The sequence below is a fragment of the Sus scrofa genome, chromosome 6 (genome assembly GCF_054392235.1).
Source record: "Sus scrofa isolate SSC_HxYL_T2T_F1_AM1 chromosome 6, Sscrofa_HxYL_maternal_Yorkshire_Landrace_v2.0, whole genome shotgun sequence".
Classification (NCBI taxonomy): Eukaryota; Metazoa; Chordata; class Mammalia; order Artiodactyla; family Suidae; genus Sus; species Sus scrofa.
The window spans coordinates 146,478,262-146,494,232 of record NC_139388.1 but is presented as its reverse complement, the minus strand read 5'-3'; the positions used below and the strand labels follow the sequence as shown (position 1 = coordinate 146,494,232).

Below are 15,971 nucleotides of genomic sequence, written 5' to 3'. Positions count from 1 at the left end.
GTATCTGCAGCCCTAAAAAAGTCAAAAGAAGAAGAAGGAGAAGGAGAAGAAAGAGAATATATCCAAAACCAATACCTCTGGTTTCAAGTCTAATAACTTTCTCTCTTTCACTGTAACAGGTATTTTCTGTCTCTGGAGAAGCAAATTTGATAATGTCTCTTGATTTTAATAGCATATAGTATCATGACAACTAGTTTTTTTTTATTACTCAAATGAATTTATCATAGATATTTCTTTTTAGGCATAGAATTGGGAATGTGAAATTACACTTTCTACATTTATAAAATAACTAAAAGAGAGAAAGAAGACATGAGGGTTTTAAAAAAATCTATAAATATACTTGAAAATAAAATTACTGGTGGGGTATCCTGTACAGTCACATGTTCTGGCTGAGAATAATACCACAGTTTCAGAGAATTTTTATCTCTTCTTACATGAACGAAAAGAGAAGGAAAAGAGGAGAGATGCTAAAAATTTAAGTCCCAAAATTTCTTAAAGAAACTATAATTGTTTTCTTGTGGCTAATATTTCTAATGTCCTATCTATTCTCAGTCAGTTTTAAACATTGGAAATATTTTTAAAGCTACAATGAAAACTCAAGATTTGTAGCCAGACAACCCTGGGTTTGAATAATAATCCCACTGTCTAAAGTAATAGTCATTGAAAAAAATTAAGTTATAGATATTGGGAAATTAAGGTGATTAAGCCTTAATTTAAAGATAGGCCTCAAGTTTCGCATCTCTAACATGTAAGTTTACAGTAACATCTATAGAATGGTAGTGAGCATTAAATGAGAGAGTAAATAGAAAGCATTTAAAGATAGTAAATTTTAGAAAATGTTACTTCTCTTTTGCCTTTGCATCCTACAGATTGATATTGCTCTCTGATTCCTATTCCTTAGTAACACACAGTCAAGATTTTATTAACTCAGTAAGTATCGGAGGAAAGGAAAGATGGAAGAAAGGATGGAAGGAAGGAAGGAAAGAGAAGGGAGGAAGAGAAGGAAAGAAATTTAAGAAAAACAATTCTAAAATTGGGTAGAGATGCTCTTCCTTCTCTGAATTTCCTTCTCTGATAGATATTGTTCTATCAGCAGAGATTGGAAGGCCTTGGAGTTACCCTGCCCTCGGGCTCTTTTCCCAGTAGAGACATAAGAGGTATAAAACATTTTCATAACACTTCTGATCACATCACTTGAAATTAGTCATTTGTTCCCAAAGCAGACCCTCCTGCTTGAAAGACCTCTGGCCTTGTTTGATTATGTCATTTATTCACAGGTGAAATTTTTACAGAAATATATTTTAGGGCCACTAATCTCATCATTATACACAATTATGCATTTATCTTTCAGACAACTGACAAGATACCAAATGTAAACCTATGAGACTGAAGAATTCCCAGTACCCAGTCCAGGTTTTGGCTTAGCTGGACTTTTGCTCTTTATGCTGCTTCAGATAGCTATTTCCATCCTCACCTGAGAGTAGCATCTCTATGGGTTGGGGCAGTTATGTCTACCATGAAGAAGGCTTAGTTTCTCATATAATTTCAGAGCCTGAAATGTGAAGTAAAGGACATGGTGAGTGTCGCCCAATGGATCGTATAAATGCAGTTCCCTCAACTTCTCACAATCAGTTTAGAGACAGATACCCTGGGTAATTATAGGCATTTATAATTAGACTTTTCTGGGGAACCATCTCAAAAAAAAAAAATGATTTGTTTAGCTGTGTACCAGATTAGTAACCACAGGGTGTTGGCAAAATCTCCCACGTTGACTATGAAAACACAGCAAGAAGTGTTGATACAAGAAGAACTTTAGAAGAGTTTCATTATTTTCCCAAAAACAATTGCATCACTTCCTAGAAACAGAAGTACATGTCTTTTCAACCACTATTTTTCTTTTTAAAAAGTAGGAGAGAGTACATAAATATGGTGATGGAATGAAAAATCATTTCATGAATGAAATTCTAGCCAATGGAATTTTACTGGCACAATCTAAAAGTCAGGATTAGACTAAGAGTATGCACATTAAAACAAACACTGAACGATGTTCTGTGTGACCATGAGGCCTCCAGAGCACCAGCATGACCTTGTTTCAATAGCCAGACCGTGACATCAAGGGGACTAGGAGAGGCAGCTAACCCTTAACCCAAGATGACTTCAAACAGCAGATAAAGCAGATGTACAATGCCTATTACACTCTTTTGAAGGTTTGTCTGTGTACAGAATCATAAATAAAAATCCCCAAATAAGCATGTTGGACCACATTACCCTCTGGGCTCCCTAATAGTGTCATATACTTGTCTGAATGCCCAGTTGCTCAATTGACTTTGTAAATCCTTAATTATCCTCTTCTAAATGGGGAGCATCTAATTTCCCTTCAAATTTCAACCTCTAGATGAGTATATTACTCCGATTTGGAAATTACCAGAACAAAAATGTGACTATTCAAAGCAGCGAAATCAACCCGAGTTGATAACAGAAATTTTTACAACCTCCTATTCTCCCTAACATAAATAGAACAATTTGAATTTAGTCACTTAAAACCTGATTGATACAAACACAAATATCTTTCCCACCACTTGTTTTATGAGCTTTTTTTTTTAACTGTTTATTTACTTATGGGGAAAACTTCCAGATATTTTAATATCAGAAATATGATCACTTTTGAAGTGCCTTTTCTTTTTTTTTAAACACTTTTTTTGGTTTGTTTTTTGTTTTTGTTTTTGTTTTTGTTTTTGCTTTTTAGGGCCACACTGAGGCATATGGAAATTCCCAGGCTAGGAGTCAAATCAGAACTACAGCTGCCGGCCTACACCACAGCCACAATACCACCAGATCTAAGCTGCATCTTCGACCTGCACCACCTACATGCCGGATTCTTAACCCGCTAAGCAAGGCCAAGGATCGAACCTGCATCCTCATGGATACTAGTCAGATTTATTTCCGCTGAGCTACAGTGGGAACTCCTGAATTGTTTTTTCTAATTCGGCCAGGGCTGACATGCATCATTGAGATTTTTATTTGATCCCTAAGCCTGTTAAATCCCCAAAACAACATGTTAGGTCTTGAGATTTTGGAGTTTAGATTTGGCTTCCTCCCTAAATCAATGAACCATTCTGTATTGGTTGAATTGTGTCCCCCTGCCCCAATCAAATTCATAAGTTGATGTCCTAACCCTTAGGACCTCACAAGGTGCCTTCATCTGAAAATAGGGTCATTGCAGATGCAATCAGTTAGGATGAGGTCATGCCAGAGTAGAGTAGGCCCCTGATCAGATATGACTGGTGTTCTTATAAAAAAGAGAAATTTGGACCTGAGACACGCACAAGGTGAATGCTATGTAGGGTGGTATGTCCACAAGCCAAGGAATGCCAAAGATTGCCAGCAGGCCACTTGGAACTAAAAGTGTAGCGTGGACAGTATCTCCTTCAGAGTCCTTGGAGGTAACGAACCCTGCCAGCTACTTGATCTTGGGCTTCCAGCCTCCAGAACTATGAGAACTAAATACTATGTTATAAGCCACCCAATCTGTGGTGCATTGTTATGGCAGCCCTAGCAAACGAATATATCTTCTTTACTGCCGTAGCAGACAATAGTCCCCTTGGCTGTTTAGTGATTCTTTTTATCTCTGCTCCTATACTTCAAATGAGAATATTTGCAGATTACCAGTGTTCCCAGTCAGGCTTCAAAATGGTAGTCATTTAAAAAAAAAAAAAAAAAAAAAAAAAAAGAACATTGAAAATGTACCTTTAAGCATTGCCCTGGCCTTCCAAAAGGTGAAAAAATATGAGACTTAGAAGAGAGAACAAGACAGTTTGTTATCTGCTTATACCTTCCTTTAAAAAAATATTGTAGCAACTCTCTGGGTACATACTAACATTGAGAAACATGTTGATAGAATTGTGAGCCTACATCATAAATAGTTAGAGCCAACGGGATGTTTAGCCAATGTTTTAAAGTAGGGAGCTAAGCAACAGGAGGATTTCAAGTAGGAAATGAATAATGAAGTATATTTGCTATCAGGAAGAGAGAGGGGCATGACCCTGATCATTTAGGAAAACAAAAGGAATCCACCAAATCCTTCTACTCTTTAGAAAATAGAAAAGGAGGAGTGATGTCAAGGAAAAAGCAGCAGTCAGCACCCAGATTGAAGTCCTGCCTTTCCTAGCCCTGGGAGAACCTGGACTAGGTGAATTTCCTAAACTGCAGCTACACTCCCAACATTCAGCTCTCTGGGCCACATGTGATATATGGAATTTTCAAACCTTATTGTGCATGTGAATCACTCGGAGGGCTTCTAAAAGTGCAGATTGCGTCTCCAGCCCCAGCGTTTCCGATTCAAGAGGTCTGGAATGGGGCCAAGAATGTACATTTCTAATAAATTCCCAGGTGATGCTAATGCACTGGCCTGGGGAATGATACTTTGAGAACCACTGGACTACATCAGTGTTGTCACATCTGCCTAATGAGAAGAATCATCCAGAAGAAGCTTATTTTAAAAATAGCAAATCCTGGGTCCTATGCCAGACTTTCTGCCTCATAACCTCCAGGGAAGGGACGATGATTTTCTATTTTAGTAAACTTTGGGTGATTAGTATGATTAAGCAAGTTTGAGAAACACTGTATCAAATCTCCATGAATTCTCTTTCGGCATCTGTCATTTTCCCATGTGGTACCAATGGGTGGGCTTTGCAATATGGTAGTAATGGATGAGAACTTAGGAGTAGCCCAGTCACTGGGGTGTGACTCTAATCCTATAGGTCAACCATAAAACCATGCTTCTCTTCATGAACAGATGCCCTGGGAGAAAGTCTTTCTTAATACCAGTTGTCCCTGGTACCATGACGCAGTCCAGAGACCACACTGAAAAAGGCCCAGGTGATGTAGCTTTTACTGGCAACTCTAACATTTCTCTTTCACTCCTTATTATCCCATAATCACACCTTTCTTTCAATATATTAATGGGAGCTCTAGCCTCAGGTTTTTTCCTCCTTAATTTCACAAGTGCTTAATGTGAGTTATGCTCTAGGTATTTTATTTCAAAACCACCTTCTTCCTTTTGTGCAGGAATACTTTTGCCGCCACCTGCTGAGTAAATTCCATTGGTTCAGCAGCTGGTTGATGGTAATTCAAGTTAACTCTTTAAAGGGTGGTTGGAGATTTGCAAAGAGCTTGTAGTAAAAGTGCTTGGGGCCCAGTTATACCTCTGTGCTGCTTTGGGACATATAATTCTTATCGCTCAGATCCATATTCCAGCCACTTACTCAAACGTGAGACATTCCTGTAAATGGCTTTCTATGGACCATCTTTTCCTCTGGTTTTAAGAATAATGGCCTCCAAAAGGGACAGGTGGAGGAAAGGGAAGGGTCAACTGGGGGTTTGGGATGGAAATGTTCTAAAATGAGGTTGTAATGATGGTCATAGAACTATAAATACAATAATAAAATAAAATAAAATAAAGAATTCAGTGGGAAAAAAAGAATAATGCCTCATGCATATCATATCTAGTCTTTGCAGCTACATTACAAGGTAAGTGTTGCTTACTCTTTTACAAGTCAGGAAACTGAGCCGAGTGAGATTAAATATAGAATCTTCAAGGTCCCACAACTAGTTAGTGTCAGTCAGGATTCAAGGCCAGACTGTCCTACTTCAAGGCCTGAGCTATATCTATGAGACTGTAGTATTATTCTGCCTTTGAAAAAATGAAAAAAATATTGGATCAAATTGGAGAGAGATATTTCAATTTGTTATTTTTTTCTTGAGTTTCTTAGGTTGCATCTAAATTTTGTTTATGTGAGAAAAGGCTGTGGCACTCTTCCTCAGTCTTGTCCATTACCTCACAGAATCTCTGCCAACCCCAACTACAAATACAAATCTAGCTCTGTGACCTGAAAGGCAATAATTGGACAGTTATTCAGAAAATGTGACTAATTGCTTTAAGTAACATAAAGACAGTTTGGACCTTAAATTATCTTGAATGATTGCTTTTGCTCAAACTCTCATTGCTGATTGCTACACATTCTTTTCCTGTTCTTTCTTTCACCAACAAGGACTTGATACAAAATCTGTGCCATCCACCAGACACGGGGATGAAAAACACATCCCTGCCTTGGCTAGCAGAGAAGATAGGCAAATACACCAACAAATTACAACACAGATGGATATTTTATCAAGAAGATTTTCTGGCAGAGGTGGTCCCTGAGTTGAAGCCCATAAAAATGAGTTAGAGTTAATCATGCAGAAAGAACAGCATGAGCAAAGCATGAAGGTGTTAGGCAGTAATTTGGCATTGCTGAAGAACAAACTAGATATAGAAGAGGATACCAGGGGCTCAGCAGAGGCTAGATTGTAGAAAACCTTAGGGAATCAGCTAAGTTGCTTTAACTTTGTCCTGAAGCCCATAAGAAAGAGATTAATGATGTTACAAAGGAAAAAAACTGTACAGATTTTGGTTTTATTAGTAAAATATTATTCTGGTAGCAGATGTGGAAGATGATTAAATGGCACAAGACCTGAATCAGGACACTGGTTATTGGGGTAATTCAGATGAGAAATGAAAGAGGCCTGTATTTAAGACAGGGCAGTGCAGATGAAGAGACAGAATTGAGAAACACTGGTAGCATTAGTAAAACTTGAAAGATAGTTAGATATCTAGAATCTCTTAATTTTTTTCTTTTCTTCCAAAGTCTTACTAAGAATATGTTACTAAATTTTCCCTATTCCCTCCGTATTCTTAGTATAACATTTCCTTAATTTTGCTTGAGTGCCTATTTTTTATTCTTTACCAGTGAAAGCAGTGGCCTCTGCCATCATGACCAATACAGCAATAAGCAACTATTTATGGATCAATATTACTAAATCATACTTTATCTAGTCTTAAAGCAAGTTTATCCCTTTGTTTTATTCCAGCATTTCTATTGGTAACCTCTGTTTGGTTTAACTTTGTGTTTTAAATGGCCTCGTGGTTTTTTAGGATGCAATCTCTTCTGCTCTTTGTATGCCACAGTTTTTTAGTGCTTATTATTTATAATTTCTCATGTTTTCTATGTATGCCTGCAATTTTATTTTTCTTTATTTCCTCTAAGTAATTCAGCAAAACACTTCTTATCTATTCCCAAAGTATTTAAAAGGATTTAAACTTCAGTTATATGTAAAATAAAATGATTAAAAATCATAATCAGCAATCACTAACTTTCTTTAAGAAATCAATGAAAAACTTATTTACTGAGGCTCTGGTGTACTTATTTCAGAAAAGAGAACACTATACTTTACTAAAAGAGGTCATAAATGAAGTTTTTCTACTGACCTCATATGTACAAATCATGTTAATTTTATTTCACATGCTATAGATCTTCAGCAATAACTTCATTTACTTTAAAGTGTAGTAAATTCAGCTCCTATCCCAAGGTAAGAAATAGCATAGCTAACTGAAAGACATGTTAATTTTAGATGTAGGTTTCTATCTCATTTGTTTTTTTTTTTCCCTAATAGCAATCACTCCATATTCAATAAATATTTGCAGTTGTTTTTTTCAAGAAGTCTAGAGAAGACTCCTTGTACCACTCAAAGACTGACAAAAATATACAAACAACTTATACAACTCAACAGCAAAAAAAAATCCAACAATCCAATTGAAAAATGGGCAGATGACCTGAATAGACATTTCTCCAAAGAAGATATACAGATGGCCAACAAGCACATTAAAAAATGCTCAACATCACTGATTATGAGAGAACTGCAAATCAAAACTACCATGAGATATCACCTCACACCAGTCAGAATGGCCATCATTAATAAGTATACAAATAACAAGTGCTGGAGGGGGTGTGGAGAAAAGGGAACCCTCCTGCACTGTTGGTGGGAATGTAAGTTGGTACAACCACTATGGAGAACAGTATGGAGGTACCTTAGAAAACTATACATAGAACTACCAGATGACCCAGCAATCCCACTCTTGGGCATATATCTGGACAAAATTTTCCTTGAAAAAAACACACGCACCTGCATGTTCATTGCAGCACAATTCACAATAGCCAAGACATGAAAAAAACCCAAATGTCCATCGACAGATGATTGGATTAGGAAGATGTGGTATATATACACAATGGAATACTACTCAGCCATGAAAAAGAACAATGCCATTTGCAGCAACATGGATGGAACTAGAGACTCTCATCCTGAGTGAAGTAAGTCAGAAAGAGAAACACAAATACCATATGACAATCACTTATATCTGGAATTTAATATATGACACAAATGAACCCTTCCACAGAAAAGGAAATCATGGACTTGGAGAAGAGACTTGTGGTTGCCAAGGGGGAGGGGGAGGGAGTGGGATGGACTGGGAGCTAGGGGTTAATAGATACAAACTGTTGCCTTTGGAATGGATTAGCAATGGGATCCTGCTGTGTAGCACTGGGAATTATGTCTAGTCATTTATGATGGAGCATGATAATGTGAGAATAAATAATGTATACATGTATGTATAACTGGGTCACCATGCTGTACAGTAGAAAAAAAAATAAGGTATGGGGGAAATTAAAAAATAAATAAATAAAATTCAAAAAAAAGACTGACGAAAATAGCACAACATCAAAGAAGAGAAGTAAATAAAGAATCAACTGTCAACTAAATTGCACCTCTCTGCATCATGTTCATACCAAGCTGTCTGAGGCATCACTCACATATACTGCAGTTTGGCCACTTAGACTCGCCATCAAGTCTTTATTGAGCATGTTCTACATGCTTAGCACAATGCTACCCTCTGTAGGTACAAGAAATATATAAAGCACAGGTCCTGCCAACAAGAGGCTTAAAATATGGTTGAGTATTCTTTAAAAAAAAAAAATCTTAAAAATGCATATGGTACAAATTATTTTTTGTATAAAAAATCATTTCAGATAATGACAACAAAATGAAGTCTTAGAACATGAATAAAATGGAGAAACACTCTAATCCATGCGCTAGGCCTAGATGTATTTTGAATTAAAATATTCAGTAAAATCCTGGGCTACTGGAAAACATAAGCACCAATATTTTTAAGAGAGCCTTTAAACATTTAAATATTCATAGTGATTAATTGAAAGTATATCAAACAAGGCATATTTTATTCATATCCTTAAGGTACCTGAATAATTACAATAGCCTTAACAACAGATTTCTTTTAAATGTCCTTCAAATGACTGAAGATGTTGAAAAATAATTTGCTCTCTTTAGTAGCTTACATGGTTTCCTTATAACCTGAATTTCATTATTTTTTTTAAAGTTGTTCTTGCAGACACTAAAAATGTGGATCAATCAACACTATTTGAATTTTCATATATTTCATGGGTCAAAGTCCACTTATAAGACACATATGTTAGGAGACTGAGCTCCATCAGAAGTTAACATTTATCAAAATTCTCCTCCTTCCTTGGGAGAATTTTGATAAATGTTAACTTCTTTTTTTTTTTTTTTGTCTTTTTGCTATTTCTTTGGGCCGCTCCCACGGCATATGGAGGTTCCCAGGCTAGGGGTCGAATCGGAGCTGTAGCCACTGGCCTACGCCAGAGCCGCAGCAACGGGGGATCTGAGCCGCGTCTGCAACCTACACCACAGCTCACGGCAACGCCGGATCGTTAACCCACTGGGCAAGGGCAGGGACCGAACCCGCAACCTCATGGTTCCTAGTCGGATTCGTTAACCACTGCGCCACGACGGGAACTCCTGATAAATGTTAACTTCTGATGGAGCTCAGTCTCCTAACCCTAGTATTCCCTGCTTCCTTCTCTCTCCTTGCTCTGAGCATGGCTTGGCATGCCTCTTCACATTACCCTGGTCCAGTCACTTTACCAAGCAACACAGCTGGATTTTTTGTTTGCTGTTTTGTTTCTCACTAGGTTTCAGTGGTGCTGAATAAAATCACTTGTTCTGCAAGAGAATGGTCATGGAAGTAGGCAGGAGTTTATTTCTTCTAATGCAAAAGTCATGGGTCTATATATAGTCAGGAATCAGGCCTACACGGCCTACTTATAAAACACAGTAACATTATATTTTATATATGTATCCCATAGGGCTCCACAGTGGTTACTATAATGGCAATAAAATTGTAGATCAAACCCTGCTTTCCACATATAACTTTTTTTGGCAGAGTTCCTAAGAAATTTATTTTGAGATTTCTTTCTCTTTCTTTCTTTCTATTTTTAGGGCTGCATTGCAGCACATGGAAGTTTCCAGGCTAGGGGTCAAATTGGAGCTGCAGCTGCTGGCCTATGCCACAGCGACAGCAATGCAGGATCCAAGCCATGTCTGCGACCTAGACCACAGCTCATGGCAATGCCAGATACTCAATCCACTGAGCAAGGCCAGGGATCAAACCCCCATCCTCATATATACTAGTCAGTCGGTACCGCGAGCCACAACGGAATGCCCTAGAGGTTTATTTCTATCCTCAATTACATAATTATGAGGACCCTTATTCATTGATAATAAAGAAAATGAAGATGAGGGCACTGGTTAAATATCAGTAAGTGTGTTGCTAAATCATGATCCAGAATATTTGAGAACATACATTACAGAGTTTATTTCAGGTGAATTAGCATGCAATATATACATTTTTATGGGTTAAAAATAGAAGAATTAAAAGTATTTTATACTGACATTTATCATTGCTACATCAGATTTCAAACCAATTGGACAAAGATATTTCTAATTGTATGAGAAATGTATTTACCAAATAATTATTTTTCAAATTTTTCCAATTATTACTTTATTATGTTCACATATAGAGCTTTAATAAACATTATCATATTAAACTGCATGTGATTATTCTGCCCCTGGGTGGAACATTTTTAAGTCAGGAAAGCTTGACATGAAATTTCCCAAATTAAAAAACAGGATGAAACAAAGAATGTTCTATAATAGTCATTGAAATTTTTAACAGCTGATCTGACAATGGACATAAATGCTACTTTTGTTGAGAATTTACCAAATAAGCATTTTTTGTGGTGTCACATACTGCGCTAGTGCTATGAGACCTATGAAAAAAATATAAGAAAAATGTCCTGACCACCATGAAATAGAATTTCATCAAGGACATGCATAATGAAAATATTTAAGGGATAATACAATAATCATCAAAAATGAGCACTATATAACTTCAGAGTTGGGGAGAGATGTAGGAAGAGAACAAAGACACAGTAGTCCCCCCTTAGCCTTGGGGAATAGTTTTCAAGACCCTAGTGATGCCTGAAACCACAGATAGTAGCAAACCCTATAAATTCTTTTTTTTTTCCTGTACATACATGCTTATTTCAAAGTTTAATTTATAAATTAGGTGCAGTAAGAGATTAGCAACAATAGCCAATAATAAAATACAACAATTATAACAACATACTGTAATACAAGTCATTTAAATATGATTGTTCTTGCACTCTCGCTCTCTAAATATCTTATTGTACGAAGTTAATGCCTTTTCCACCTTAACTAAGTATTATCACATACCATGGCTGTAACTTTTTCGGTGTGAGATACGACAGCAAAACTAGCACAGATTTCTTTTTCCTTCTTCACAACTTTAAGGATAGAAGATATCTTCTTACGCAGATTTTAACAACCTTAGCACTTGACTTTTTTCCTTTCCTTGGTAAGTTGAGAACTTGCACCTTTTCACTTAAAGGAGGCACTTTACAGCTTCTCTTTGGTGTATCCGAATGGCCAGCATCACTACTCTTGGGTTTTGGGGCCATGATTACATAAAAAGCATATCAAGTGCTTGAACACAAGCACTGTGATACCTCAGTATTCAAGCTGATAACTCAGTTGGCTGCCAAGTAACTAATTAATGAGCGGGATATGCTGGATCAAGCATTGATTTATGTCCCAGGTGGGACAGGTTGAGACTCAAGGAGAGTTCATCACGCTATTTAGGGTGGCATAGAATTTAATGCTTGTGAATTGTTAACTTCTGGAATTTTCTTTAAAAAATGTTATTAAGGTGTAGCTGATTTACAATGTTGTGCTAATTTTCCATTTAATATTTTCAGGCTGTGATTGGCCACTAGCAACTGAGACCACGGATAAGGAGGGACTTCTATACTTAAATTGTCCAAAGCCTAAGGACAAGGTGAGACTTGAACATGTGGGAGATGAGTTTTGTGTGGGCAAAAAATAACCATGAGGTATCAGAATCAAGAAGAATGGCATGCAGGGAATTGAAGATGATTCTGTCCATGACATTTCAACCCACACAGTCAGGATGCCAGTTTAAAGTTGAGATTGAGAATTTGTGTTATATAGTTGGAGGTAAGTCTGGTAAAGAGTTGATCACAGTTAATACTTATTGAGTATGTTGATCACAGTTAATACTTATTGAGTATCTCCTGTGTAACATTCAATTTACATAGATTATCACAATAACAACACAGGTAATTATTATTATATTTAGTTTACAGATTAACTCTTTGAGAGTCAATGAAATCAATTAACTTTCTCAAGCCACCAGAGCTAGTGAGTGGCACAGCCAGATTTAAATCCAAGTTTGATTCCAAAACACATGCTTTTATTACTAGGTCATATTGTCTTTCAAATGCAGTGTCATTGTAGCAAATCTCACATCCCACTGTGCTGTAGGGAGAATAGTAAACCTAAAATCAAAAAACAAACTGGGTCTGACTTCTTACTTATATTAGCTTTGTGACATTGGGCAAGCCCTCTGTAAAACTATCCCTCTTTTGTAAAAAATAAAAAAAAAATAGTAAATAGATAATAGCTAGACAACTACACAGGTGAATGATGGACAGGTAGAGGTAATAGGAGATGGACATTCCTATGTCTGCAAGCCCTCCTTGCTCCATAAAATTTGCTAAATTTAAACCTGAATAAAGGGATTGTGTATAGCATCAGTTTTCTGCTAATTACATAAAGCCATTTCAACACACATTTGAATGAAAATAATTTTAGTTCACAACTAATTCACAACTGGTTCAACTATCCAAAAGGAATGAGTCAACTATTTTGATTCTATTTCATTGACAGAATTGACAATGGTGTGACAATATAGGCTCATATTATAAAACTGCTGATACCATATTATCTATTCCCCAGTTGTCTTTATAGATGACTACAGTATTACCCTTAGTGCCTAAAGAAGGGACACTCCAAAATTATGCGTCGAATTAAGTAAATAGGGAGAGGAAAAACAAGGAGGAAGAGAGAAGGAAAGAAAGACAAGAGAAAGAAATGGTTGAATTTAAAAGCAGCCTACGGCGCATTAGCTGAGAGATATTAAATGATTCAGTATTTTTTAATTTTTTAAAATTTTTATTGATTTATTTATTTTTGTCTTTTTGCCATTTCTTGGGCCACTCCCACGGCATATGGAGGTTCCCAGGCTAGGTGTCAAATAGGAGCTGTAGCCACCGGCCTACGCCAGAGCCACAGCAACTCAGGATCCGAGCCACGTCTGCAACCTACACCACAGCTCACGGCAATGCTGGATCATTAACCCACTGAGCAAGGGCAGGGATCGAACCCGCAACCTCATGGTTCCTAGTCGGATTCGTTAACCACTGAGCCACGACGGGAACTCCCTCAGTATTTTTTTAATACACAGATTTCTCATTTCAATTCAGACAAACTAGATCCTTTTATTTAAAAAAAACAAAATTTGATAGTTAATAACTATGTCACTTATTAATTTTGCCCTCTATTTGTCACCCAAGAAGAAATTATAAGAAATCCCGAATTGACAGTGGTGAATCAGAAGCTGTGCCTGGATTTTTTACTTCTCTAGCTCAACAATTAATCATCTAACCTCATTATTGTTTTCTATGACACTTCAGCCCTTAGCTGCATCATCAAAGACAGAGAAATAACAATTGATTCCTGAGTTACTAAATGACACATAACTAGAATGCAGACCTAAGGACTTTTAGTTCCCAGCTTAGCCCAAAAGAACACAGTATCTCCAAAACATTAATAACACGTTTTGCATAAATAACTTTGGTCATGGGACTCTCCTTCCTTCATCTGGCATTCTTTTCTATCTCATTAAGTTTATGTCCTATTAATTGAATTCTAGCTCTCAATAGGTAGGCTTTTTGCTGACAAAAATTTGTTCTGATTTTTCAAACTCCCATTGTAAAATCACAACAACCATAACATGTTAAGATGTCCATATCTGTTGAGATTCACGTAAAGGTCTGAAGTTGAGGGAAAACTCTGGGAAGATGGGATTTTCTTTTTTGCATTTTTTTCTCGAGTCACGTCTATGCCATCCTGCTCAAATTCTTAAAATGTATACTCAAAATCCAGTCCAAGAAGTTGGTTTAACACTCAAAGATACAGATTATAACAATAAACTTGGTCTCAGTGGGTATTACTGACAAGAAAAAAAAAACATTAAAAATTTTTAAAAAGATGAAAAAGAAGAAACAATCCAAATCAAAATATACAATTCTCCTTCTCAGGTGGGGAGAAATACATAAACTCAAGAAAGCAGGAACTGCAAAAAAAGTCCAACTCCATTCTTTCATTATCTGTTAGAATAGAGAGAGAAAGATAAAATAAGCATGGATAGGGATAATTATTGTATATGTTGTGAGAACTAAGATGTAAGTAAGAAATATGTCAGACCACAAAATGTTCTCCTTCTTTTTTTTTTTTTTTTTTAAACTTTTTAGGGCCACACTTTTGGCCTATTGAAGCTAGAGGTCAGATAAGAGCTGCAGCTACCAGCCTACGCCACAGCCACAGCAATGACAGATCTGAGCCATGTCTGAGACATACACCACAGCTCACGGAGATGCCAGACACTTAACCCACTTCATCATCATGGATACCAGTAGGGTTCATAACCTGCTGAGCCACAATAGGAACTCCAGACATCAAAACATTCTTGTTTGAAGTAATTACATCTGTATTTTATAAATAAAAGCAATTTAAATACTTCTGGATTTTGGATAATTTAAGCTTTCTGGATTATCTAATTATGCTAAGTGTATGCCTATCTTCTGAGTAATTTTTCTGGTTTCCAAGATTGTATTGCAAAAGCATAATCAAATTATAAAACTACATCAATTGTACACCATCAAATTGTCAAATAATCTTGCCACAAAAACAAGCTCTAATCAGTACATAGCTATACCCTAAAAGGAAGAGTTCAAATTAAAATAGCCATGAAACATAATTTTTCTCCTCTCAAATCAACAAAGTAGTGTGTGAGTATTTGTGTGTGTAGTTTGTTTGTTTTTTTTTCTTTCTATAGCCACATCTGCTGCATATGGAAGTTCCTAGGCTAGCTGTTGAATCGGAGCCGCATCTGTCTGCCTACACAACAGCCACAGCAACGCCAGATCCAAGCTGCATCTGTGACCTATGCCACAGCTCACGGCAATGCCAGATCCTAAACCCACTGAGCAAGGCCAGTGATTGAACCCATATCCTCACAGACATTATGTCCAGTTCTTAACCTGCTGAGTCACAACAGGAACTCCATGTGTGCGTTCTAAGATAACCTACAGTGCTGGTTGGAGTAAAGCAAAGTAGAAACTCTCTCATATTGCTAATGAAATATTAAATCTAGAATAATTCTTTTGGAAAGTAGTCATACTACAGGGAACTTTAAAAAAATATTAAAAATTTACATATGATTTATTCCTTAAAGTATACTTTTGGTAAAAAAAAAAAAAATCACAAATATTAGGAGTTCCCGTCGTGGCACAGTGGTTAACGAATCCGACTAGGAACCATGAGGTTGCGGGTTCGGTCCCTGGCCTTGCTCAGTGGGTTAAACGATCCGGCGTTGCCGTGTGCTGTGGTGTAGGTTGCAGACGCAGCTCGGATCCTGCGTTGCTGTGGCTCTGGCGTAGGCCGGTGGCTACAGCTCCGATTCGACCTCCATATGCCGTGGGAGCAGCCCAAGAAATAGCAAAAAAAAAAAAAAAAATCACAAATATTAAAAAAAAATCTCTGCATTTCAGACCAGGTAATGA

The 15,971-nt window shown here is 36.9% G+C and overlaps 1 protein-coding gene across 6 annotated transcripts in view; it reads right to left on the bottom strand.

Annotated features, from left to right (window-relative positions):
- PTGER3 (prostaglandin E receptor 3) overlaps positions 1-15,971 on the bottom strand; it is a 202,707-nt gene that overhangs the window by 104,920 nt on the left and 81,816 nt on the right. The window contains exon 4 of one of the 6 annotated variants that reach the window (XM_005656132.4): positions 10,537-14,516. The exons of the other annotated variants lie outside the window; for them this stretch is intronic. Within the exon in view, the coding sequence (XP_005656189.2) occupies positions 14,513-14,516 (4 nt within the window). The 3' untranslated portion in view covers positions 10,537-14,512. Of the gene's footprint in view, positions 1-10,536; positions 14,517-15,971 lie in introns of those variants that run through there. 6 annotated transcript variants of the gene reach the window in all.